This window comes from Pan paniscus, chromosome 16 (assembly GCF_029289425.2).
Source record: "Pan paniscus chromosome 16, NHGRI_mPanPan1-v2.0_pri, whole genome shotgun sequence".
Classification (NCBI taxonomy): domain Eukaryota; kingdom Metazoa; phylum Chordata; class Mammalia; order Primates; family Hominidae; genus Pan; species Pan paniscus.
Window position 1 is genome coordinate 67,225,279 of NC_073265.2, and position 26,454 is coordinate 67,251,732.

The 26,454-nt window shown below is 43.7% G+C and overlaps 1 protein-coding gene across 1 annotated transcript in view; it reads right to left on the reverse strand.

Annotated features, from left to right (window-relative positions):
• The window catches only part of TBC1D2B (TBC1 domain family member 2B), an 83,383-nt gene that overhangs the window by 17,342 nt on the left and 39,587 nt on the right, over positions 1-26,454 (reverse strand). Inside the window, exons 4-9 of the mRNA XM_003813798.7 lie at positions 17,967-18,130; positions 12,898-13,136; positions 11,794-12,177; positions 5,485-5,595; positions 4,179-4,372; positions 453-947 (exon numbers count right to left, since the gene is read on the reverse strand). Of these exons, the coding sequence (XP_003813846.4) occupies positions 453-947; positions 4,179-4,372; positions 5,485-5,595; positions 11,794-12,177; positions 12,898-13,136; positions 17,967-18,130 (1,587 nt within the window). The remainder of the gene's footprint in view (positions 1-452; positions 948-4,178; positions 4,373-5,484; positions 5,596-11,793; positions 12,178-12,897; positions 13,137-17,966; positions 18,131-26,454) is intronic.

Genomic DNA, 26,454 nt, shown 5'->3' on the forward strand with positions numbered 1-26,454 from the left:
TTTAAAAGGAAACAAGTTTAAGTCCATGAAGGACTAAGTTTCAATCCGCTGAATAATTGTTTGGGGCAACCTCTTGATTCACAAAAAGATCCTGTATACTGCATAAACAACGGGTGACCACCAATTTCCACTCCATGCATTACAAACTAATAAAATCAAACTTCTGATCAAAACCCGAGTGTGATGAGAACAAACAGGAAAAAATGAGACTCCAAGTAGTTTCAAATGAATTTAACTCTTGTGTTCTTAATACTTTCTAAAAGCATGTTTTTTCTCTCAGTTCTTCTAGAACTGGGGATATTGTGTAATGAAAACTGGCTTGCTGCAACTACTTTTTTCTCTTAAAATATTGACTTTTCTTGGCCAACCAGGAAGGGAGGGAGCTGCCAGGCAGCACCGGTGCCTACAAGTTGCCTAATGGCAAATGGGAACATTTTGTGCTGTGCACCCACCTGTTTAGGCCTTGACAGTAGCCGATATCTGGATTCCGCCAGGAGAAGGCGAGGAGGACATTGCGTAACTTCTGTATGCCTTCTGAGGTGGGGCAGGAGTAATGTTTGTTGTTGGGCAGAGTTCGCAGCAAGTCCAGCTCAATCTGCTTGGAGGCTGGGTTCTGTTTCTCCAGCGCCTTCTGCAGCAAGGTCTGGAAGTGGCCAGGCTCAGTGTTGTCCTTGAACTTTCTGGTGTGACGGTCCACACACCACTTCCACACCTTGGAACGGTGCTCGTGGGGAATGCCCGCACGGATGAGGTTTTTCAACTCTGGAGAGCACATCATCTCCCTGTTCACTGTACTTGCAAAATAGTTTTCCCACTTGACCCCAGTGGAGACTTCCTGGTTTTCTGTGAGGTAGAGAGTCTTCAGATCCAACGCGCGGACCTTGGCAACCAATTTCTCTTCCTCATCATCCTCAGGTACAGTCCTGAACCCATAAATATCATATTCACTGTTGATAAAAACAAAAGGAAAAATTAAAATGACAAAGTTTTAACAACAAAGACCAATGCAACAGAAATAGAGAGTCTAGAAACCAAATCAGGCACACGTGGTACTTTGAACTATGAGAAGCATTTCAAATCAGTGAGGATATAATCGACTTCTCAGTATATAAAGCTAGGAGGACTGGCTATCTATATGCAAAAATTAAATTAGATATCTACTTGACACTATACAGGAAAAAAAACAATCCCAAACAGTTTAACACTGAAAATATGAAACGCATGGAAGAAAACGCAGGCAACAGCACAAAAACAAGATTGATAAATTTGGCTACATTAATGTATGTGTATGTTTCTTTATCATATGTATACACTACATATGTATAACTTTATGCTTAAAAATATCATTTTAAAAGATTTAAAAAAACCAAAGAATGTATTTATAAGCTATTAGGGATAAGGATGTTCACGTCCCTGTTAGTGGAACCTGTGGCTGTTTTACATTACATGGCAATAGGAATGTTGTTAATGGAACGTTAATGCAGTTAAGACTACAGAACTTAAAACAAGGAGATTATTTGGGATATCTGGGTGGGCCCAAATATCCTCATGAGCCCTTCAAAGTGGAAGAGTCAGTCAGAGAAACGTCAGGCAGGAGAGACGGGAGGTGTGAGAGGGGCTGGACCTGCTGCTGCTGCCCCGAAGATGGGAAAAGGGGCCACAGGCCAAAGAATGCAGGGGGCTCTAGAAGACGCCAACCACAGCTGACAGCCAGCAAGGAAATAGCGACCTAGTCCTACGAATGACTGCAAGGAACTATATTCTGCCAACAACTTAAATTATCCCAGAACCTTCAGAAAAAAATGCAGCCCTTAATTAAACTTGGATTTTAATCCAATGAGACCCATGTTGGGCTACTGACCTACAGAAATACTAAGTGACAAATTTGTGTTGTTTTAAGCCACTATGTTTATGATGATTTGTTGTACCAGTAAAAGAAAACTACTACAAAGGCCTTTCACACACTGCTGCTGAGCGTAAACTTACTCAAGCACTTTGGAAATCAGATCCAGCAAGCAGAGTTAAAGGTATGTATTTTCTGTACACTAGGAATTCCACTTCCAGTCTGCACCCTAGAGAAACTCTCTCACGTGGGCACATGGGAATATGGACCATGATGGTCCTTGCATCACTGTAACAAGGAAAAATGGAAAGAACCTAAATGTACTCCATGAGGGGAAGGAATAAAGACACCATGGTAGATTCATACAATGATGTTCTACAAAGAAGGTAAACATGCTCAGTCATGTGCATCTGTAGTCCCAGCTATTTGGGAGGCTGATGTAGGAGAATTGCTTGAGCCTACCAGGAGGTCGAGGCCAGCCAGGGCAACAGACTGAGAGACCTCATCTCTTAAAAAAAATAGCTCAGGAGTAACTTGTATCAACCTGGATAATTTCAGAAAATAATGTTGAAGGAAATAAGTTCAAAATGATATGTATCTGGGATTAGTATGTAAAAAGGTATCATCAGTCAGAAATACACACTGAAGTATTTACAGGTGGAATGACGTGACGTCTGGCATTTGCTTTAAAATATTCCAGAAAAGGCTGGGCACGGTGGCTGACACCGGTAATCCCAGCACTTTGGGAGGCCGAGGCAGGCAGATCACAAGGTCAGGAGATCGAGACCATCCTGGCTAACACGGTGAAACCCTGTCTCTGCTAAAAATACAAAAAATTAGCCGGGCGTGGTGGTGGGCGCCTGTAGTCCCAGCCACTCAGGAGGCTGAGGCAGGAGAATGGCGTGAACCCGGGAGGCGGAGCTTGCAGTGAGCTAAGATTGCGCCACTGCACTCCAGCCTGGGCAACAGCACGAGACTCTGTCTCAAAAAAACAAAATAAAACAAAACAAAACAATAAAATAAAATAAAATATTCCAGAAAAAAACTGTGGGGAGTGAGGAGGTAAAATGAAACTATATTGGCAAAACATTAACAATTGCTCAAGTTAGTTGCACACAGGGGTATATGTTACATAATTCTGTCTACTTCTTTGTATGTTTTAAATTTTCCATAAGAAAAAGTTGAAAATAAACCAATATACGTGGTTATTTCACTTATATATAAAATTTGAACACACAATATAAATAGTAAGAGCACAAAACGCTTTTGCATGGGAAGAACACACAGCACGTTTAGAAGCGCTCCAAGAGCTCACAGAAGTTAACAGCCACCACGATGAGCAAAGCAGCAATGCCCAGCGTACAGGTGGCGCTACTGCACCTGGGAACCCGACTATCCAGGATGAGGGCCTGTCCTCACCACTCACAGGCTGGGTGACTCTGGGCAAGTTATATCACTTCCATACTCCGCTTCTTCACTTGTAAAGTAAAGTGAGGATAAAAACACTCACCTCACTGAACATTAAGTACAACTCTGCACATAAAACCCTTAGCACAGTTCCTGGCACATGGCAAACATCCACAAAAGTGTTTAGTAAAGATGGTGTTGGGTACTTTCTGAGCATATTTCTGTCATCTGAGTAGCCCAAACAATGCAGGCTGGTGCTGTAAGCTCAGAGAAGGGAAAGGTCATGTCAAACTGAAGCAAGGCTTCACCTGGGCCTACAGGGGTGGGGCAGGAGAAGCAAGGAGACTGCAGTAAGCAAGGCCTAGACACAGGGCTGGTCCTGAGTCGTGGGAACAAGAGGCTGAACTGCGTGAATCTGTAGATTTCTCCTGGTTCAAGTATTTCATGAGTCTCATATTTTTTAGAAGACAGGTTATGAGAGGGTTCTTAATCCAAGATCCATCATTGGCTTCCAGATTTAGTGCTTTCCCCAAAAATATATGGGGTGTGTGTGTGTGTGTAAGCTCAGTTCCCCACTTAAGGGTCCCTTTGTTTTGAACCACCTGTGGGTAGGGCTATGTTTTAGGAGAAGGTTCCTATTCCTTGGAAGACTGGCTCCTCCTGAAGTAAGGAAGGATCAGAAGGAAGGCTCCCTTACTTAGACGAAAAATAGGTCTTGCAATCAGAAGACCTGTGGTAAGTCCCCGCTCTATGACTTGATTACTAGGGGAGAATGAAGACATTACCGTTCTGCTGACCTGACAGCATTTGTCATGAGCACCAAATGAGACACACAGTTGTGTACGGCTCTCTGCGAATGGTTCCTGCTGTTGAAAAAGGGACTTCAGAAATGGGGTGCACTACCCCCAACAGTCACTAGCACATTTACCTGACAAGATGAGGTTTAACAAATGCTTGCTCCGGCTGCTCTTGGCTCTCAACCTGCAGAGCATCCTCCAGCAACTGGGCTATGACCTCCCGGGTGGGCCCCTGGTCTTCTGAGCACACGGGTGTCTTCATTTCTTGGAGCAATATCAGGTATTTACTTTCTATCTGGCAGAGCTTGGCTTCCAGGCTAGAATACTGCAGAGAATGTGGTGGTTACCTCCATTCAGACAGAGACACAGGAAGAGCAATCTTTAGGTACTCAAATGACCAGTGAACAACAAACCCAAAACTATTAGGAAGTGAGCCAGAGACAGACTGTAGCAAAGACAAGAAATTAATTTATGCCACAGACCACCTTTCATGTTTAAAATGGCCTGCAGTGGGTTCCTCTCTTCCTTATAGAAGGAGTGCTGATAATCAGACCTCTGGATGCCAACAAATGCATCACCTCTGGACAGAGGTGGAGAGAGTAGCAGAAACCAGGCTACATGCCAATTACTGAGGTCCAGCTCGGTGCCATCTGGCACATGGCCCATGAGTGGCCACTCCATGCTATACCCATTCTTTCTTAGGACACTGTGGTCCAGGACTAGCTCCCATCTGCCACCTTATCAGACAAATCAAATATACCCTAGAAAACATGCAGGAATAAGGTCTGGGAAGATGCTTCAAGTTCTGTTCAAAAAAGTATATCAGGTATATAACAGCTGTTGACAAGTATCATTTGATTACAGCTCATTTGATGACAGCTGAAATGTTTGTGGTCCCATTACACTTTGTGCAAAGCCCCTTCCAGCCATAATCATATCTGACTTTCACACCAACCCTATTGGGTTCACAGAGGAGGCATTTACCTCACCATCTCCATAAATACAAAACTGAACAGCATAAATCAAAACCCAAATAATCTTAATTTAGGTGACCTTATAATTATGTACTTACTTTGTTTTCTTCAAAATCTATTAAAAATGCTTATGAACAAAGGTAACACACAAAGAAAGCAATACCTTATGTTCTTTTTTTAACTAGAGAAACTGAACACATTTTCTGTAGCTTCTCATTCTTACTTATCCAGTTTATGTGAAAAACTCACATCTCAGGGCATTTATCTTTGTCTTCATCAGAGATAATAAAATGAGACTAACTATACAGCTCTATGTACTATATGTATTTTAAATATATTTTGTTATCAGTAACCACATCTCTCCAAGCCTGGGAGTTGAACCGCTTTGTAAAGCATGCTTATTTTTAATGGTTTCCTAACCTTACTTCCCACCAGGTAATAGAATCCACCTATCCTGACCCACCTTTGCCATCAGATCCCTCTCTCTCCTTTCTGCATTTCTTCGTAGAGCTGAGAGTTCCAAAATCTCCTTATTTAGAAATTTGTTTTGGGTTTTGTACCCCTGTAGATTATCCTGTTAGAAAAAAAAAAAAATCCCTGAATTCACATTGGTTGAATATTGACTAATTAATTACCCTATGTAGTCAGTAGCTTGCTGCTTCACCAATCAAATAGCCCTGCTAAGTTAGAGTAAGTTCTAAAGAACTAGAAGTTGTTAAAAGGCACTTCCTAATTAATCTTTTTGGCCATTTACAGTAGTAGAAGGCAGGCAGGCATGACCGCCGTAACGGAGATGGAGAAGATATTTTTATTTAATTGTGGTAGTTTTTCTCAACTGATGACAGGAGAAATAAATATGACATATTCCTAAATCTATGCAAATATTTTATCTATCCATATTCCATATTCATTGAGGTGGTTAAAAAAAAGCAATACCTTACTTTTTTTTAAACTAGAGAAACTGAACATATTTTCTGAAGGTTCTCATCTTCACTTATCCAGTTTACGTAAAAAAAGTCTACATACATATACAGCCCATAACTAAAAATCACTCTTAATAACAAATCCTATGACCTAAAACGTATAAGGCACGTAAGAGAACATATTCTTCAACACTGAAAAATTTCAAACTTACAGAAAAGTTGAAAGAAAAGTACAATGAACACAATATAGCCTTCACCTAAATTAGCCAATTGTTAACCTTTGCCTATTTGCTTTCTGTCTATAAAAGAACATAACAAGCTGGTGACAAGTTCTGCCGAGTCCAACTTTGAGAGCAGGTCGGGGCAGGACACATGTCATATTGGCTTCAGCCCTTGAAACTCCAAGCAAGAAAGCTGAAAGGATCCAACAGCAACAAAAAGCAAACCAAAAAGGGGGTGAAGTGTTTTCATGTAAAACACTGAAAATGAAGCTCAGAAAACTTCCTTAGACTTTCCTAATAATAAAAACAATGAACTGAAGAAGCTGCTAAGGATACTAAACCGAATCACCTCTGAGCAGTGACTTCTAAATGTTCTTTACAAATTTAGTCTTTTATAAATGTGTCTCTTCTCCCCCAGCTTCTGTTTCTCTTTTATAATCTGACAGGCTGGTGTGTGAGGTTCCTAATCTCCCAATCACAGAAGAAATTATGTTCAAGACAGCTCAAACGGCAGGCCAGGGTAGTCAAGACAGACTCTGGTGATATCACAAGCAGGAGACTGCTGCCGCTCCCCAGAGATGCGGCTACAGAAATTCCCCATCGCCAAACAAGAAACCACCACGGGATTATACCACTTCCCCCATAAAATGCAGAAGAACTTAAAATGGTTCAATGTTCCCTTTAATCACTAACATTTATGGAGCACTTGCGATGGGTTACAGGTGCCCCGTGCTAGGCATGTGAGATTCCTAATCTTGTTTAAAACTCCAACTCTTAGGCAGCCATTCTCACCATCTTTATTTTTGAGGTGAAGAATTGAGCCATAGAAAGCTGCCCTATTACTGTCTAGCCTGCAAATCAGACTTCTGAGAGCCAGACCAGTGGGCTCTTAGCTCCATGGTCTCAGGCCCGACTCCCACTAGAACTTCGATAGGCATCATACTCAGCCTGAGCACATTCAAGTACTTGTCACGTCATGACAAGTACTTGAAATGTTGAATGTTGGACTTCCTTTTCTCACCTGAATCTCCTTTCTACTGGTGTCTTAAAAGCTTTTTTTTTTAAAGAAACAAGGTTGGCTGGGAATGGTGACTCATGCCTGTAATCCCAGCACTTTGGGAGGCCAAGGCAGGAGGATCACTTGAGGCCAGGAGTTTGAGACCAGCCTGGCTAACATGGCGAAACCCTGTCTCTACTAAAAATACAAAAAAAATTTAGCCAGACGTGATAGCGCACACCTATAGTCCCAGCTACCCTTTCTGAGGCATGAGAATCACTTGACCCCAGGAGGTGGAGGCTGCAGTGAGCCAAGATCATGCCACTGCACTCCAAACTGGGTGAAATAGTGAGACTCTGTATCAAAAAAAAAAAAGGGGGGGGAGACAGGGTCTCACTCTTGCCCAGGCTGGAGTGCAGTAGCATGGTCATAGCTCACTGCAGCCTCGAACTCCTGGGCATAAGTGATCCTCCCACCTCAGCCTCCTGAGTAGCTAGGACCAAAGGCATGGCCACCACACCCAGCTAATTTTTTTTGTAGAGATGAGATCTCACTATGTTGCCCAGGCTGGTCTCAAACTCTTGGCCTTAAGTGATCCTCTTGCCTCGGCCTCCCAAAGCACTGGGATTACAGGTATGAGCTATTGCATCTGGCCAAAGGTCTCATATTTGGAAACATTAAGCAAACATATTACTAAAAGGCAGGTCAGCCAAAGGAAAGCTGGCTAGAGGGCAACTGAAGAAAACATTCAACAGTGATGGATAATAGAGACTGAGTGATACAAGGTGGGTCAGTGAAAGCAAGTAACATCAGCCGCCATGTATGTCTTTAACTTAAAACTTGTGTTACAGTCTAAGTAAGTCCTGATCATTTATATTACAGATACTTTCTCTAGAACGATGATGATCACAGCAACAACACCTAACAGTGAAGACCTTATGAGGAGCCAGGCACTGTGTGAGGGAGGGCTTTACATGGATTACCGCCTGTAACCCTCACAATACCTATGAGGAAAATAAGCACTATGTCACAGACAAATACACTGAGGCAGAGACATGAATTCACCTGGCCAAGTCAGAGGTCCTAAGTGGTGATCTGGGTTTGAATCCAACCTGGGCTGGCTCCAGAGGCCATGCTCAATGTAAAGCATCACCCCACGCTGTTCCACATCCCCTTCCCTCCTGGTGCTTGCTCCAGTTGTCATTTTGCTTTTCTGTTTGTGCCTCTAAACTAAACTGTGAGGCCCAGGAGTGCAGTGCCTGTGTACCCGTGCAGAGTAAAAGGGTGGGCACACAGCTGGATGCATAGATGAGCTGGAAGAAGGAGAAGCTGTAGGCACGGAGGTATTCATGGAACAGCAAACGCAGGAAGAAAGACAAGGATGAAGTAAGTGATAACACAAAGGATGGACAACACTGAAATCGCTAATGAAAGCAACATGGAAGTGCTGGGGCCACAATGTTGAATGGAACAATCCGAAAGTCCATATACTTCAAAAATGGAAGAATTACGGAAACACAGAAAAGGATTGGAAGGAAACATGGAGAAATAATGACTTAAATCACTAGGGTGGCAAAATCCTAGGACCAATGTTTATTCCTGCCTCGGAATACTATAGAAACAAAAAGCATTAGACCACACCAAAAAAAGTTAACAAATTCCAAATGGCAGAAATCTTTACAGGCAGCATCCACTGACAATAAAGCATGAAAACTGGTCAACAACAGCAATAGCAAAAAAGATATATAAACATATCTTTAAAATTAAAAATATATAAAATATACTTTAAATAAATACATCTTAAATATATATATTTTTCCACTTAGACATTTAAATTTGGAATCAGAAGTAGGAATCAATATTTCTTCCTCAACCATACCCTGTCTAGAGCTGAAGGGCTATGAGGGAACACACACGAGAACACCCACTTCTGTCAGTGCGCTCCCTCTTTCTCCCTGGAGCCTTTCCAGTTCTCCCAGTGCCACTGCAGAGGAGACCTGCGTGAGGTGTGAACACCTTCTGCATTGCAGAGGGACCCCCAGCACTGGCAATAACAGAGCAATGTCAGAAAGCATGAGGTCATGGATCCAGGCAGGCCTCAACTGTCTCACCTGGAATCCACCTAACAACCACTTTGCCTCTTCATCATCTGTCGCCACATCACCTCACAGTTGTGATATGTTGGGGCCACAGGCTTGTTAAGTTGTTAAAAATTGCTAAACTTGTTAAGTTGAGAAATGTTGGAGGAAAAAAACTTCATGGCTCAAAACCACTCCACCCATTATGCTGCAAAAAGAAAAGAGGAGGGAATGTCCTGTTCTGATCAGCGCTGTATCCCGATCAGCTCCATTAGCTGTCTACAGAAGGAGCTGCATAGTCGCGACAGCCACGAAGCATAACCTCCACGCACACCCTGGCTCGCTCCCCGGGAAAACCTGCTCCACACGTCTCCCCCACTGTCAAGTGTCACGCACGCCCTGGAAACCCACCACTATAGTATTGTTCTACGCACTACAGAAACAGACACACTTGCAAAATAAAAATTTCACCTGTCTGCTGGATGCAATGGCTCATGCCTGTAATCTCAGCATTCTGAGGCCAAGGCAGGCAGATCACTTGAGCTCAGGAGTTCAAGACCAGCCCGGGCAACACGGCGAAACTCTGTCTCTACTAAAAATATAAAAATTAGCTGGGTGTGGTGACATATGCCTCTAGTCCCAGCTACTCAGGAGGCTGAGGCTGGAGGATTTCTTGAGCCAGGGAGGTTAAGGCTGCCGTGAGCTGAGATTGCACTACTGCATTCCAGCCTGGGCAAAAGAGCAAGACACTGTCTCAAAAAAAATAAATACATAAAAATAAAAATTTCTGTTTTCATTAAGTAATCCCAAAATGTGTATCATTGATGGGTATATATTTAGGGTCATGTATATTCAATGTTGTGTACATTAAAAAACCCAACTTCCATTGGCAATGCTAACCAAGACCTCTTATTAAAAAAACAAACAAACAAAAACCACAAAGCCTATTTTTTTTTTCTTGCAACGGGGTCTCACTTTGTCATCCAGGCTGGAGTGCAGTGTGAGGATCTCCGCTCACTGCAGCCTTGCTCTGCTTTCCAGGGCTCAAGCAATCCTCCCACTTCAGCCTCTTGAGTAGTTGGGACCACAAGCGCAAGCCACCATGCCTGGCCATTTTTTTTTTTTGTATAGAGACGGGGGTTTCACTATGTTGCCTACACTGGTCTCAAATTCCTGGGCTCAAGCAATGTGCCCACCTCAGTCACCCAAAGTGCTGCTATCACAGGCGTGAGCCACTATGCACAGCCAACTTTTTTTTTTTTAAATAGTAGATATAAGTGTAAAGTATTGAGACCAGAGGTTTTCTTGTTGTTTTGGATTTTCTCATTCATAAATCCTCTGGGCCTCACATATCCAATGGGTGTTGTCAGTGAGAAGTGGTCACTATGGGGACCATGTACATATTCCAGCCATGCTGCCATGATTCCGGTGTTTTTACTTCTGTTTTGGAATTATCTTCAGGGTCCCTAGCATGCCCATCATTCCCTCACTCAATGCATCGCCTGAAAGGTACTGCTAGGCATGAAGCAAATACTCAGTAACAACCTGGACAGTAGCAAACCTCTGCCCTCCAAGGACAAGCTCCATCCAGAGCCAAACACCCTCAGAGACACATTATTTGCAAGATGAGGGTGGCCAGGTGAGGGACGCCTTGGGGCTAGGTGAGACCAGTAGCTACAGACATGTCTGGGGTCTGCTGGGGTCAAACAGGCTATACTTGATGCCCCATGTCCTGGGGGCCACTTGTCCACCTAAAACCTCTCCCACAAAGTCTCAAGAACCGGTGGCAGCAAGAATGTTATGATCCTCCCTGTGGCCTCCCCTCTGAATCATTAGGCTTCTCTACAGGCAAGAAGAGAAATGCAGGCTGCCCCCACCTCTCACAAATGCTGTGTGTTCCTCCTACTGCATCAGCTGGTCACCACCCCAGGCATGACTAGGAGGGTCACTTCTGTTCAGGCAATAGCCTCCCAGCCTAAGGGCTAGCCCAGAGAAGGACACAGGGAGGAAAGCTGTCCTTCCTACTAAGTGTCAGGACCCTCCCATCTTGGGTGTTGGGGGCACTGACTCTGAACAGGCCCTCTTCCCAGGCCTACTTGGAAGCTGGAGTCCGCTTCCCCAGCTAACCCCATACTAGCTGTTAGGAGCAATGCTCCCAAACCAGGCATCCACTAGGTCCTGCAGCAAGCTGTGCAAATTAAGTTTGTGTGTGATTTCACGCACACAGGAGGCAAGAAACAGCCTCCATATGATACAAGGGATAATGAAGTACTAAGGGTGGTATATATAGAAAGAGAAGTCTTAGTTGCCTGAAAACAAGGGAGGGGAAGGATTTGAAACTGTTCAAAGCAACAGCAAGAGTTTCCTTTTCCAAGGAAGCACCACAGAAGATTAATGATTATTTGATGGTAAGTCCTGTTACACTTGTGGGGAAAAAAAAAAAAGTGTGCAGCTGTTCTGCCGTCACACCAAATCAGCTCACGGAGGCCAGGCCTCTGGGGTGACATCGGTGGTCTCTCATGCCAATCACCAGAGCCCCTGCCCCACTCTTACTTTCAGCCTGTCCAGTTCCAGCTGGTCCCTGGCAACAGGCACAACCGAAGGGGAGCTGGGCGCCACGGTGGGAGGAGGCCCATTGCCCTCGCCCTCGCTGAGCTTGATGATGACCTCGTCCTTGGCTTGGATGGTCTCCATGAGCATTCCCAGCTGCTCGTTGAGCTCGCCCACTTTGCTCTTCAGCGTCCTCACTTCCTGCTGAAGACTCTCCTTCTCCAAGCTGAACCTCTCCAGCTGGCTGGTAAGGCCCAGAATCTGATCATCCTTTTGGTGCAGAAGCTCGAGCATGTCCTTTGGGACCCCCTCACAGAGCCGGCTGCTTGTGAAATACTTGTCATACTGGGATGACCGGACTGTCTGCTGGAGCAGTCGAACAAGCTCCTGGGAGCCAAAAGGAGAATGGAGTGAAGGATGAAGAGAGCAAGGAGAGGAGGAAAAGCAGAAATCATGACATTACATGGAGTAATCGACAGAGTTTGAGGAAATATAGAAACTTTACTGGAAACATTTTAATACTGAACTTCCTCTTGAAGGATCTCAAAAATAGAGGAAAAAAATATTTACTCCATAAAGACTGTCTGTAGAGAACAGTAATAGGAAACAGGAAATAACGGACATGTCCACTATAATTAGCAATGGTATCCAGTAAATGTCATGGGTATTAAAAAACCTGTGCTCTAAGAGTCACTGAACTGCTGAACAATTAAATGTAATTAGATCTGATTAGTTCAAGAAACCGTTGTTGAATAGGATGCAGAAACTCTTTTTAATGACTGTTAAAGAACTCTGGGCTGAAACTGTGTTTAGGGAGATTCAACCTCAGGGGCAGGACTGGGCTGTGGGTGCAGACAGCAACCTCCTCTGTCCTCCTTTGAGAGATCTTCACTCTCCTTGCAAATGCAAACACCTCTGAACCAATGATCAAGCACAGCAGCTGTGCCTAGATGACCGCCATGGCAATATGAAACCTCCAGGGGAAAAGCAACTCCTGGGAAACAAAGCTGTCCCCAGAAAGACTCAGGGAAACATAAATTGGGCTTTACTCCTCCCGTCCTTGGCCTGCTGAGGTGGGGTAAGACAGAAGCCAGAAGAAGAAGTTACCTTCTGACTGGACAGGTCTTTCTTTAACTGTTCCAGCTCTTCCTGCTGGCTCTGGACCTGCAGTTGCATTTCGGAGGCTGGCTTCCTGATGCTGACGCTGCCACTGCCTGATGTGCCTTCACTTGAAGGGTCACCACTGCTGTGACGATTTTTGTACGATCCAATTATGTCTTTCAAAGGGCGCTTTCCTTTGTAGGGGTTACGTCCAAAATCAAAGGGGAATCCTGAGCCAGTTACTCCTACATAAAAATAAAACTTGTATTTTATTATTATTATTATTATTTTTTTTGAGACAGAGTGTCGGTCTGTTGCCCAGGCTGGAGTGCAGTGGCGCAAAGTCGGCTCACTGTAAGCTTCGCCTCCCAGGTTCATGCCATTCTCCTGCCTCAGCCTCCCGAGTAGCTGGGACTACAAGCACCCGCCACCATGCCTGGCTAATTTTTTGTATTTTCAGTAGAGATGAGGTTTCACTGTGTTAGCCAGGATGGTCTTGATCTCCTGACGTTGTGATCCTTCCTCCTCGGCCTCCCAAAGTGTTGGGATTACAGGCGTGAGCCACCGTGCCCGGCCAAAACTTGTATTTTAAACAAAAACCACATCTTCCTTTTGGAAACTATAACAAAATAAAGCATCCCCACAAATCATCCTCCAGGGAGTTTGGCATTCACCACCTTGAGAACTACAGGAGATTGATGACTCTGCCCCCACTGCATTCTAGATAGTAACCAACATGCTTCAGCCAGAGATGATTGATTGCCCCCACTGGATCCTTCCTTGGAAGACTGTATCACAGGATCATTTTTCATGGAAAACTAAGACATACTAAGCATCCTATTTTTGCTAATTTGTCCTTAGCAAAAAAGCAAAAACACTCAAATGTATGTTGGTTTTTGTTGTTGTTTTTCTTTTTTAACATACAAACATTGCTATACTTTGAATGTGTCCCCCAAAGTTTATGTGTTAGAAATTTAATCCTCAATGTAACAGTATTGGCAAGTGAGGCCTAATAACAGGTGATTAGGTCATGAGGACTCTGCCCCTGTGAATGGATTAATGTTGTTATCACCAGGGTGGGTTAGTTATCACCAGAGCAGGTTTGCAATAAAAACAAGTTTGGTCCCCTGGCTCTCCCTCACTCTTGCCCTCTCTTGCTCTCTTTCTCTCTTGCCTTCCACCAAGGGACTATACAAAACAAAAGCTCTCCCCAGATGCCAGTGCCATGCTTTTGGACTTCTAGCCCCAGAACCATGAGCCAAATAAATTTCTGTTCATTATAAATTACTCAGCCTATGGTATTCTGTTTTAACAGTATAAAACAAACTAAGACATGCATATTTTAAAGCATAACTAGATTCCCCTTCTTAAAAAATGGGTATTTGGGGATAGGCATGGTGGCTCACGCCTGTAATCCCAGCACTTTGCGAGGCCGAGGCAGGTGGATCACCTGAGGTCGGGAGTTCGAGACCAGCCTGACCAACATGGAGAAACCCTGTCTCTACTAAATATGCGTGGTGGTGCATGCCTGTAATCCCAGCTACTCAGGAGGCTGAGGCAGGAGAATCACTTGAACCCGGGAGGCAAAGTTTGCAGTGAGCCAAGATCACGTCATTGCACTCCAGCCTAGGCAACAAGAGCAAATCTCCATCTCAAAAAAAAAAAGAGTATTCGGGAATACTGTCAGGCCAGGCACAGTGGTATGTACCTGTGGTCCCAGCTATTGGAGGCTAAGGCAGGAGGATAGCTTAGGCCCAGGAGTTCAAGGCCAGACTAGGCAACACAGATACTCCATCACTAAAAAAGAAAAAAAAAATACTATGGGATCTAAATAAATTTTAGTGTAGATAGATTGAAATATATATACTCACATTATAAAGAGGAGACACAAGGGAGTATATAAGTGTGATTTATATAAAGTTAGGAAACAGGCAGAACCAACCTGCACTGTTAGGAATCAGTACAGTGGTTCCCTGGGGCGGGGTAGTGACTGGAAAGGGCACGGGGATGGCAGCTGGTTCCTAGGGTGCTGGCATCGTCCTCTTTCTTGAAGTGAGTGCTGGTTTCATGGGTGTATTCAATTTGTGACAATTCACTGAGCTATACATTTCTGATTTGGGGACTTTTCTGTATGTTATACATCAATAAAAAGTTTACTTAAAGATAGGGGAAAATACAAGGAAGGGTAGTTCACTTTCTGTGAATAACATGGACAAGTTGGAGGGCTGATTATTGGAGCCATTTCAGGAAATACCCATGAAGAGAGTAAGATCAAAGTCTAGTGACATCTTTGTCTCTCCCTCTCTATCACATAAACTCCCCTCAAAGGGGATGAAGGGCTAGGCAGAGGGCTAAGAAGGCTGTCATCCGTCAAGAAAACAGTCTCCAAGGTGCAGGGAGTTTCTCCTCCCGTCCCAACTCACTAAGCACTCCCGATTCTTCCTCCCCAGTCCTGCTCACATTCATCCTTCTATTTCACCCTCAGTCTCTACTGGAAGTCACAGCCAACAGTACTTATTTTCAATAACCCAAATCCCCAGTTTTAATCTCTTTTTTTCCAGGTAGCATTATCAGCTCATACTGAGCCCCTCTTCTGGGCACTCCCACTGGCCTTGCCATGCATTAGGTAATTCAGCACATTCAGCGTGGCCACATTCTACACCATGTCACACTGGGCCAGTGGGTTCTACACCAGGATCCTATGGAGCACAGGTAAGCTCCCTCTCACAGCAAATCATGACAGTCCTTTTCCAGGAGACAGAAAAAATATTTCCTTTCCTAAGTGCTTACTCTCACAATAAAGGTTTCCTCAAATCCTGCACCCTATTCCTGCTGGCCCATGCTAGAATCAGGCATAAGATGGAATTTCAAAATTATTTATTGTTATTTTATGTTTAAAACACCAATATTCTCCTGGCCGGGCGCGGTGGCTCACGCCTGTAATCCCAGCACTTTGGGAGGCCGAGGCGGGCGGATCACGAGGTCAGGAGATCGAGACCATCCTGGCTAACACGGTGAAACCCCGTCTCTACTAAAAATACAAAAAATTAGCCGGGCGTGGTAGCGGGCGCCTGTAGTCCCAGCTACTCGGGAGGCTGAGGCAGGAGAATGGCGTGAACCCGGGAGGCGGAGCTTGCAGTGAGCCGAGATCACGCCACTGCACTCCAGCCTGGGCGACAGAGCGAGACTCCGTCTCAAAAAAAAAAAAAAAAAAAAAAAAACACCAATATTCTCCTAATGAATTAATAAATCTAGGACTGTGGCCAGGCACGATGGCTCACGGCTGTAATCTCAGTACTTTGGGAGACCGAAGTGGACAAATCACCTGAGGTCAAGAGTTCAAGACCAGCCTGGCCAACATGATGAAACCCTGTCTCTACTAAAATAAAAAAATTAGCCAGGCATTGTGGTGGGCACCTGTAATACCAGTTACTCAGGAGGCTGAGGCAGAATCGCTTAACCCGGAAGGCGGAGGTTGCAATGAGCCGAGATCATGCCACTGCACTCCACCCTGGGTGACAGAGCGAGACTCCATCTCAATAAATAAAATAAATAAATCTAGGATTGTAAATGAATGTTAAAAGCATCAGGCAAAAGGCTGATGGAGAATTTTATGAATGAATCAAGATGACAACCCTAAATCCTGATCAATCTTAATATCAAAAGAGAGAAACCAGACATGATGTGGCTTCAGATGCGATACGATAGGAAGCACGCAGCATCTCTCCACCAAAACAGCATTCCTGTCGAATCAGAAGTCAACCCTGAATCTGGGCAGCCCTCCGGCTCTAACTGCCAGTATACAGGAATTACATGGGACAGAGAAGCATGTTAAATGACCCCACAGAAATACAATCAGCAAACCCAGATGTGGGAGACTCCTCAGCACGAAGACCTGGTTTCTTCAACAAATGTGGCAAAGGAGGGGGAAAGGAAAAAAAGCCAGGGAGCTGTTTAGATTAAAAGAGACCTAAGAAGACATCAATTAAATACAATGTGTGGGTCTTGTTTGAATCCTCATTTGAACAAACTGGCTGTAAACAGACACTTAGGGAACAATTAAGGAATTAAATAATACTAAGGATTTATTGTAACTGTAAATATAATAAAGAAGTTGTGGTTATAATTTTTTTTTTTTTTTGAGACAGAGTCTCGGTCTGTCACCCAGGCTAGAGTGCAGTGGCGCGATCTCCACTCACTGCAAGCTCTGTCTCCCAGGTTCACGCCATTCTCCTGCCTCAGCCTCCCAAGTAGCTGGGACTACAGGCGCCCCCCACCACACCCAGCTAATTTTTTTGTATTTTTAGTAGAGATGGAGTTTCACCATGTTAGCCAGGATGGTCTCGATCTCCTGACCTCGTGATCTGCCCACCCTCAGCCTCCCAAAGTGCTGGGATTACAGGCGTAAGCCACCACGCCCGGCCAGTTATAATTTTTCTAAAAGATTCATTATCTCTTAGAGGTACATACTATAGCATTTGCAGATGCAGTTGCAGATTGCAATTAAATAATATTAAGGATTTACTGTAACTATAAATATAATAAAGAAGTTGTAGTTATAATTTTTTTTAAAGAGTCATTATCTCTTAGAGATACATACTGAAGTATTTGCAGATGCAATGGATTAATGCCTACAATAATAATCCAGCTGACAGTGGGTGCAGGGAGGTGCAGGAGCTTAGAGACGGAGAAGGAAGAAGAGAGACCATAGTTCACATTGTAGAAGCTGGATGATGTGTACACCAGAATTCATGAGACTATATTCTCTTCTTTTGTGTACATTTCAAATTTCTATAAAGTTTTTTAAAATCAGTATTTCCATAAAGAGGATCATGACTTCCAAGTCTGCTATCTCCCTCAAAAAACTGAGCCATTGGACTAGACAGTCATTTATTTCTTATAACGTTTATTAAATAATTTTTTAAGCTTTTATGTTTTAAGTCCGACAAAGAGAATGCAAGCCCCCATTGGTCCTTATGCTTCTCGAAATACCTGCTAATAATGTGTCTCCACATCACTGGTGGTTAACAGATGGCAGTACAGAGAATGACAGACAACAGGAAGTACATTGATACCTTTGTTTCCTTCAGGGGTCAGCTTCTTCTTTTCTTCCTGTACTATGGACTCCTCTAGGTCCTTAGGGGTTGGGTCTAAAAGTTCCCACTCTTCATTGGTATAAAACACAGTCCTCCGACTATCATTATGTCCTCTCCCAGGACGGAAAGAAGACATCGAATTCCTATTGGGAAAAACAATATGTGTTATTAACAAAAACAAAAGTAAAACAAAACGTAATCTCATGTATATAGGATTGGCAAAAATTTAAATATCTAATGATACCAAATGTTGGTGAGGATATGGAGAAATGGGGATTCCCTTTTTTTTTTTTGAAATGGAGTCCCCCTCTGTCACCCAGGCTGGAGTACAGTGGTGCAATCTTGGCTCACTGCAACCTCTGCCTCCTGGGTTCAAGCAATTCTCCTGCCTCAGCCTCCCTGAGTAGCTGGGATTACAGGCTGCACCACCATGCCCAGCTAATTTTTTTTAAAATTATTTTTAGTAGAGATGGGGTTTCACCATGTTGGCCAGGCTGGGCTCGAACTCTTGACCTCAAGGTGATCTGCCCACCTCGGCCTCCCAAAGTGCTGGGATTACAGGCGTGAGCCACCTCACCCAATCGAAATGGGGATTCTTATACACTGCTGGTGGGATTATAAATTGATATTATTACCATGCAGAGGAACTCAGCAAGGTACTGTTAAGTTGAAGAGGTGCCTACCCCTAACACCCAGTATTTGCTAAAAGAAATTCTTACATATGTGCACAAGGAGACACAAGCAAAAACATTCACTGCAGCATTGTTCATATTAGAAAAAAATAAAAAGGTACAACAACCTAAACATTCATGAACAGGAGAATAAACTGTGGCATATTCATATAGTCAAGTACTATACAGCACTTAAAACTAACTCATTCATCCACCAATTATTGATTGAGCCTACAACATGCCAGGCAATATTCTAGATGCTTGGAATATTCCAGTGAACAAAACACAGCAAGATTATTATTCTTGTGGAATGTACATTTCAGCCAAAGCTATACGTATCATAGGGATAAACATTTTTTAAACACTGAAAGAAAAAGAAAATGGAAGAATTATAGGTACAGCATGATACTGTTTTATACCTTCAGATTATACTATTAACAGAGACTACTTATGGATACATATATATGTAGCAAAACTATTTTTTTAAGTCCACACATAAATTACAATTATCAAATACAGAATATTGGCCACCTCTGTAAAGGTAAAGAAGAATAGGATCAAGAAGAGAGGATTTAGCCAGGTGCCATGGCTAATGCCTGTAATCCCAGTACTTTGGGAGACTGAGGTGGGCATATCACCTGAGGTCAGGAGTTTAAGACCAGCCTGGCCAACATGGTGAAACCCCATCTCTACTAAAAGTATAAAAGCTGGGCATGGTGGCACGCAGCTGTAGTCCCAGCCACTCAGGAGGCTGAGGCAGGAGAATTGCTTGAACCTGGGAGGCAGAGGTTGCAGTGAGCCAAGATTGCACCACTGTACTCCAGCCTGGATAACAGAGCGAGACTCTGTCTCCAAAAAAAAAAAAAAAAAAAGAGAGAGAGAGAGGATTTTAGTAATGTTCTGTTTTTAAAAATGCAGTAGAAATATGACAAAACTATAAAAATGAGTCATGGCTATCTGAGTAATCAATATACTTGTCTGTGTGCTAAAAATATTTCATTAAAAGTTTTAAAAAGTAGGTTAAGATTTCTGCTTCCAGTGAAGATGGAATAACAAGGACTAGATTTACCCTCCCCGGTGAAAACTAAAGAACTGAAAAAAAACTTAAAAATACAGGAAACCATGGTTTTCAGACATTGGCCATCAGGCAGCACAGGACAGTGATCCTGAGAGAGGGAAAGCCAATGAGGTAAGCCCACCTTACTGCCTGGAGACAGTTTCCAGGCCAGGCTGCAGGCAGAGAAAACCCAGGAGGAGCCCAGCATCTCTCTGAGATGAGAAGATAGAGTGGAGACTCTCAAGGCAGTTGCAGCTCATAGAGCAGAGTACTAGAGAGAAGAGAGCTGCACAGAGGGAGTGTCACGGAGATCTTAGATGGTATCCCCAAGTCTTCAACTGAGTACTGATTGTGGCTTCGATGTAAGAAAGCTATCCGAGGACAGGGAGAGAACCAACTGAGAGAAGCAAAGGAAACCATCCCTGAGCCTCACACAGGACCGGGAATAGTGCCTAGTCTCACCAGTCAGAGTGGAAAACCTCATAATTCACAGGGCATCAGAAAGATTACTGAGAAAGGCTACTGATGGTATCCCTAAAGCCTGTGCTCATCCTACCAAGCAAAGCTTAAAAGCAAACTTCAAAAGGATCAAACTGTTCCAGAGTCATTTAATACATCCGAGAACAAAGCCCAATAATATTTATAGCAATACAAAAAATATATATATATATATCCAGCACACAAAAAGGTAAAATTCACAACATCTGGTATTCAATTTTAAAAATGACCAGGCATGCACGAAGTGGGAAGTACAAGTCACAATGAGGAAAAAAAATCAATCAACAGAAACAGACCAGAAACAACAAAAGATAAAATTAGCAGACAGGTACTCTAAAAGTTATAACTGTATTCTTTATGCTCTAAAAGCTAGAAAAAAAAGAATAAACATCTTAGAGACATAGAAAATTAAAAAAAAAAAGATTTAAATAAAATTTCCAAAGATAAAACTACAATGCCTACGATGAAAAACATGCTAAATGGGAACAAGAGCAGAGTAGGTATTGTGGAAGGAAAGACTAGAAAATTGGATGACCCTGCAATAGAAACAACCTAAAACGAAACAGAAATATGACCTAAAATGAAACAGAAAAACAACAAATGAAAAAAAGGAAGGATGGATGGACCAATGAGTCGGTCACTGAAGGAGACGAGAAGGGGAAGAGATGGAATAAAAGTATGTGAAGAAATAATGACCAAAAATTTTTCTAAATCTGATGTAAACCATCAATCCACAGACAAAAGAAGCTCAACAAACTTCAAGCACAAAAATCATGAAGAAAACTGTATCAAGGCATATCATAATCAAATTGCCTAATACAAATAATATTTAAAGTTTTAAGTATAACCCTAATTTGCAAAAGAAATAAAGGAAGTCAAATTTTTATAGTTAAACTGTCAAAAGGTAAGAGGCATGTGTTCATTATGAAGAGACATCTTAACTTAATTCATTTGAGCAGTCGGTAAGTGGAGTGGTGAGGAGAGGACATGCTCACATGAACCACCTTACTTATAGGCACACACACATACATACTTATATTCTCTTACTTAATAGATCCATCCTTATCCCTAAAGCAATAAAAGGAATGAAATACGAAAACACCAAACAATATAGGTAAGTCTCCAAAACGTTATGTTAAGTGAAAGAAGACACACAGGAGACTATAAGGAGTATGATTCCATTTATATAAAAATTTTTAAAACTCAAAGCTATAGTGACAGAAAGCGGATCAGAGGTTGCCCAGGGCCGGGTATTAAGGGAAGGGATCAACCGCAAAGGAACGTGAAGGAATTTTTAAAGGTGTAGAAATGTTCTATTTTTCTCTATTATGGAGGTGTTTACATCGCTGTGTATAATTTCTTAAATTCATCAGCCTATTCACCTAAAATAGGTGAACTTATTGGAGATAAATTATAACTCAATGAAGTTATTAAAATAAACATGCAAATAAATAAGGAAGAGGAAGAAATGTATCATTTGGTGTTTTCTGAGGTGGATTAAAGGAAAGGGGGGAAAAGGTGGCTTTACCTCTAGTTTGAATCAGACAGATGATATTCTCATGTAAAACAGTCATTTCTCAATGTGTTTTTTAAAGCATATTGTTTTTCCTTTTTACTTGTACTTTAAACATTCAGAAGAATACAGAGAAATTATATAACACGCTTATGTTCTCATCACGCTATCACAGTATATGGATGTATGGCCTTTGGCTAACTGCTTTAACAAAGAGTCACCAGAAACCAGCAATTATGCCTGTTTAGAACTGACACTCACTTTCTCATAGTTTATTTACTTAGGACCAACACGGAGCTGGTAAACGACGTATAGCATCTTGCACATGCTATTTATTTCCTGTCTCTTCTAGAGCCTGGCACTGTGCCACACATCTTCACAGACAACTGCATAGAAGGATTCTAGTCAATTCCCCATGGTAACCCAATGAGCAAGATACTGTATAAAGTCTGATTTTATAAAAATTATAAAATTGTAGAGAAAACTATTTCAAAATAGCTGCTCAAAAAGAAAACTCTCATAAATGCTGGCTATACTTCTGTTCATTTTTTTGAAATGACTGGTTCATCACTTCACAGAGCACTGGGGCACCGCTGGACCCACTGCACCATGACTTTTCAGTGACCCTGCCTACAGCAAGGATCTCACAGGAGCCTTCCCTCAGGTGGCATGTGACTACCACCACCGTCAATTTTAGGAGCTAAATTCTCCTTACCATTTGCCCTAGCTGTCAAACTGTGCTCCTCAGCTCTGGTTCCTAAAGGGTGAATGCAGGAAAGAGAAATAAGAGCAGGGACACCCCCACACGGCCTGGGGAGAGAGAACAGTAATTTCAGTGACTTAGAACTGCCACACACCCTCCTTCCTCCCACTGCGGTTTTGGGTTTCCAGCCTGTTGCAAGCCTGAGTCGTACACTGCCGTGCTCTCACCTGCAGCTGAGGGACAGCCTTGCTGGAGGTGCGGTGCTACTTGTCAAGTCCTGGATAAGAGAGAAATGGAATCAGGCTCAAAGTGAAAGCCTCTTGAAGCTGAAACAGTACATAGCCAATTCCTGTTTTTGCTCTTATGTGGCAAAACCCAATTCTAGGACTGTGCAACAAGGGGGTCATTACAGTGCAGACTTCTCAGACACACTCACCCTGTCTGCTCTGGCCCACAGAGGCCTCGGTGGCAACTACGTGTCCTGCCTGTGTACTCCATGAGGAGTTCACAGCTGGTTTAAATGGAGGCGTTTTTTTAGCTGGTGTTAGAGGCTGTTCTATGACAGTATTTGCTGTTTAAAGACCCCAGTCTCATTTGACAGATCTTTGAGAGGCCTACTGTGTTCTCCCAGGCAGCGTGCCAGGTGCCCACCTATAAACACTCAGCTGCTCTGATCTGAAATAGAAAGTGAGGCACCACCAAGCAGCAAAACAGCACCTTGTTAGGGGCAGTGGTCAGCCTGAGCTTTTTAAAACAAACACCAGCAATCTGTATCATCGTTAAGAAAACCTCTTTCCGGTGGAGGTCTGCACAGTTTAAAATGTCTAACTAAAACAGTAATAACTTGTTCGACATTCATTTGGATTCTGATAACCAGCTAGAATTTACAAGTTGACAGAATTGTTGGGAAATGTTCCATCAAATTTCTTCCAAGTTAACCCCTCCACAAACCGCCTGCACAGCCAGGTTTCAGGCAAAACCACAACCTCTTCAGCAGGTGGACGACACTGCCAAGGCAGAGGTTTGCACTTGCCAGGACTTTGTGCACAGGAGGGAGGCAGGCTACCACTGCTTCCAGCTCCTTCCCTCCCTCCAGACTACAGGCCCTGTTAAGGGAAACAAAGGTGGCGGGGCAGGGAGGAGGTTGTGTGGGGGGGTTTCCTCTGACTGGCAACAGCCTTCTCAATAAAGCTGACTCAGTATTTCCTCCTCTACAAATTAATTCCTCAAATATATTCTCACAAGGGCACAGAGACGTATGTACAAGAATATCAGAACAATGCTATTTGAAATGACAGAAAAGTAGAAACAAGCAGATGTCCATGGCTAGGAAACTGCTTAAATAACTTAGGGCACATTCCTATAACTGAATTCTGTTAGAACAAGAGCTCTAGTAAGGGCTAACAAGTTTGGACATTCCAGATAAGTGCCTATATAATGTGTCAGCTCAAAGGGGCATGGCAGGTGGCCCTACACTCTCCACCACTGCTGACCCCTCCTGACCCATCTGCTGGTGAGAGCACAGCTTTGGTGCAAGTGGGCCTCATGACATGGTAAATACAGAGAAGCCATGTCTGAGTGAAGAGTGAGCATTCTAAGTCCCTGAAGTAGCTATGCACTGACATAGTGGATACTGTACGATCCCTCTAAGTCACATACACACAGAGCGAAGTTCAGGGTGCAGACATAAGTAACTTCAGTTCTAGTGGTGACTTCTGGGAAGTGGACTTAAAAGGACTTTCATTTTTAACTGTGTACCCCTCAGCAATGATTGATTTTTCTTTTTATACGCATGCACGCTTATTGCAATGAAGTACAAACACACAACTAAGAAGGCAGGCCAAATGGGGAAGCTGTCAGGTGGCAGGCCTGCAAGCCAGGTCACTTGCTATGGTTTGAATATCTCCTCCAAAACTCATGTTGAAATGTAATTATCATTGTGACGGTATTAAGAGGTGGGACCATTAAGAGGTCATTAGGCCATGAAGGCTCAGTCTTCACGAATGGATTAACACTGTTATCTGGGGAGTGGGCCTAGATTCAACTACAGAAGAGGAGACAGCAATGTGGCCAAGGAAGCAGTGATTTACAGCAAGGCAGCCACAGGCCAAGGAATACCAGCAGCCACCAGAAGCTGAAGGAGGCCAGGAACTAACTCTGCCCTGGAGCCTCTGAAGAAAGCAGTCCTGCCAACACCTTAACTTAGGCCTAGTGAAGCTGAGTTTGAATTTCTGGCCTCCCAAACTATCAAACAATAAATAGGTGCTGTTTTAAGCCACCAGTGTTATGGTCACTTGTTATAGCAGCCAGAGCAAATTAACACAATTACTCTCTAGTAAGCTATCGTCCTTCAAACCAAGGACTTCGAGAGGCTGCTTTCTGTTGTGGTCCAGGCTTCAGCCGGCATTCAAGTTTGGAGCATTAACGTCCAAAGTCAGAATATATTTACCTCTGATATGATGTCTTTTGGTCCTGAGGACCTGGAAAGGTGTCATCAGAAAGACCGTTTCCAAAATACTCTAGACATTTACCTGGACAGATGAGTACATCACCCTTCCAATTCTAAGACATCAGAGCAAACACCTAATAAACATGCACAGCCTCAAAGAAACCAAACATCTAAGAAACAATATTCTTACTGTAGAACTTTCAGACAGGTACAGCTCCACAGGTTCCCTACTGTCCAAAGGGCAGACACCCCTACCCCTTCACCCTGGGAGTCCCTGGCCTCCTCAGCTCCTCTTCTATCCTCACCCCCTTAGCACCCTACGCACCTGGCACCAGAACCCATGCCACTCTTGAGACACACCCTGTTCTGACTTCCTTGCCTCTGCATGGGTGTCCTTGCACTTGCATTCCCCTTTGGACAGTCCCTCTCCATCTCTCAAGCCCTTTAAGCCAAAACTCATCTTCACAGCAAAACCATCACCAGCCTCTCCCACAACCCACACTGCAAAGAATAAGCACTTCTTCCTGGTGTGCCCAGGTAGGCCGTGACATACTGGGTTCAGCCTTGAACCGCACCCTACAGCCCCTGTGGCAGGACTCACGGGCTTGCCTGCCTGTCTTCCTGAAGACCCCTAAACAGCTGACAGTGGGGAGGGACAGCCTCTTACACAAGGGAACATCCTCAGCCCCATCCCATAGTGGAGGGGAGAGGAAGATGCAGCAGGGAGGGAGGGAGGGCCAGCTGCCCAGCCAGGCAGTCCTGCAGAACGGGCTTCTCAAATGCAGGTGATGACCCACTGGGGGCCAGGACATCAATTAAGGAGTGAGGAAATCAATTTTGAGGGTCATGACAAGCATTTTTTTAGTATTAGAAGAGAAAATACTATTTAGCTTTAACTACATGTAGCAGTGGAATTTTTCTTTCAGTTTTATTTACATAACAACAGTATACATTTACATACAAAGATGTATATTTTCTGCTGTCAGTTCCCAGTCAAAAAAGTGAACAATGCTGTGTCAGAAGGTAACATCCTGCCCAGGAAGCCAAACAGAAAGAAAAGTGCTGAGAGGAACTGTCGTCCTGCTAGGGAAGGGAGTGTGGCACAAGGGCAGGTGGGTGTGGGCAGACCCCCCATGAGTATAAAGGGCAGAGGATGAGAAGCCCCCAAGCAGCGGGAGCAGGAGCAGCAGAGCACCTCTGCCCCTGGAAGGGTCTGGAGCCTTCCCTCATCACTCTTCCTCAAGTCGGTGCTGGACACCCACCACGAGCCAGGCAGTGTGAGGTGCTGGGGTAAACCAGAGACAAGACAGATAGGGTCCGTGCCCCATGGAGCTCCCAGCCTTGCAAGAGAGCTGGACCACAGACAAGTACACAAAGAAATACAGAAACTACAGGGCTATGAAGGAGAAGCACGGCAGTGAGGAGTGGGAGGAACAGAGAAGGCTTCTCTGAAGAATGAGCAGAAGTAACCAGAGAAGACAGAGCCCTCCCTGCAATGGGACAGCCTGAGGCAGGGCCTGTTGGGAAGACACACACCTGAAGAACTGAAAGAAGTCAAGTGGGCCTGCAACAGAGG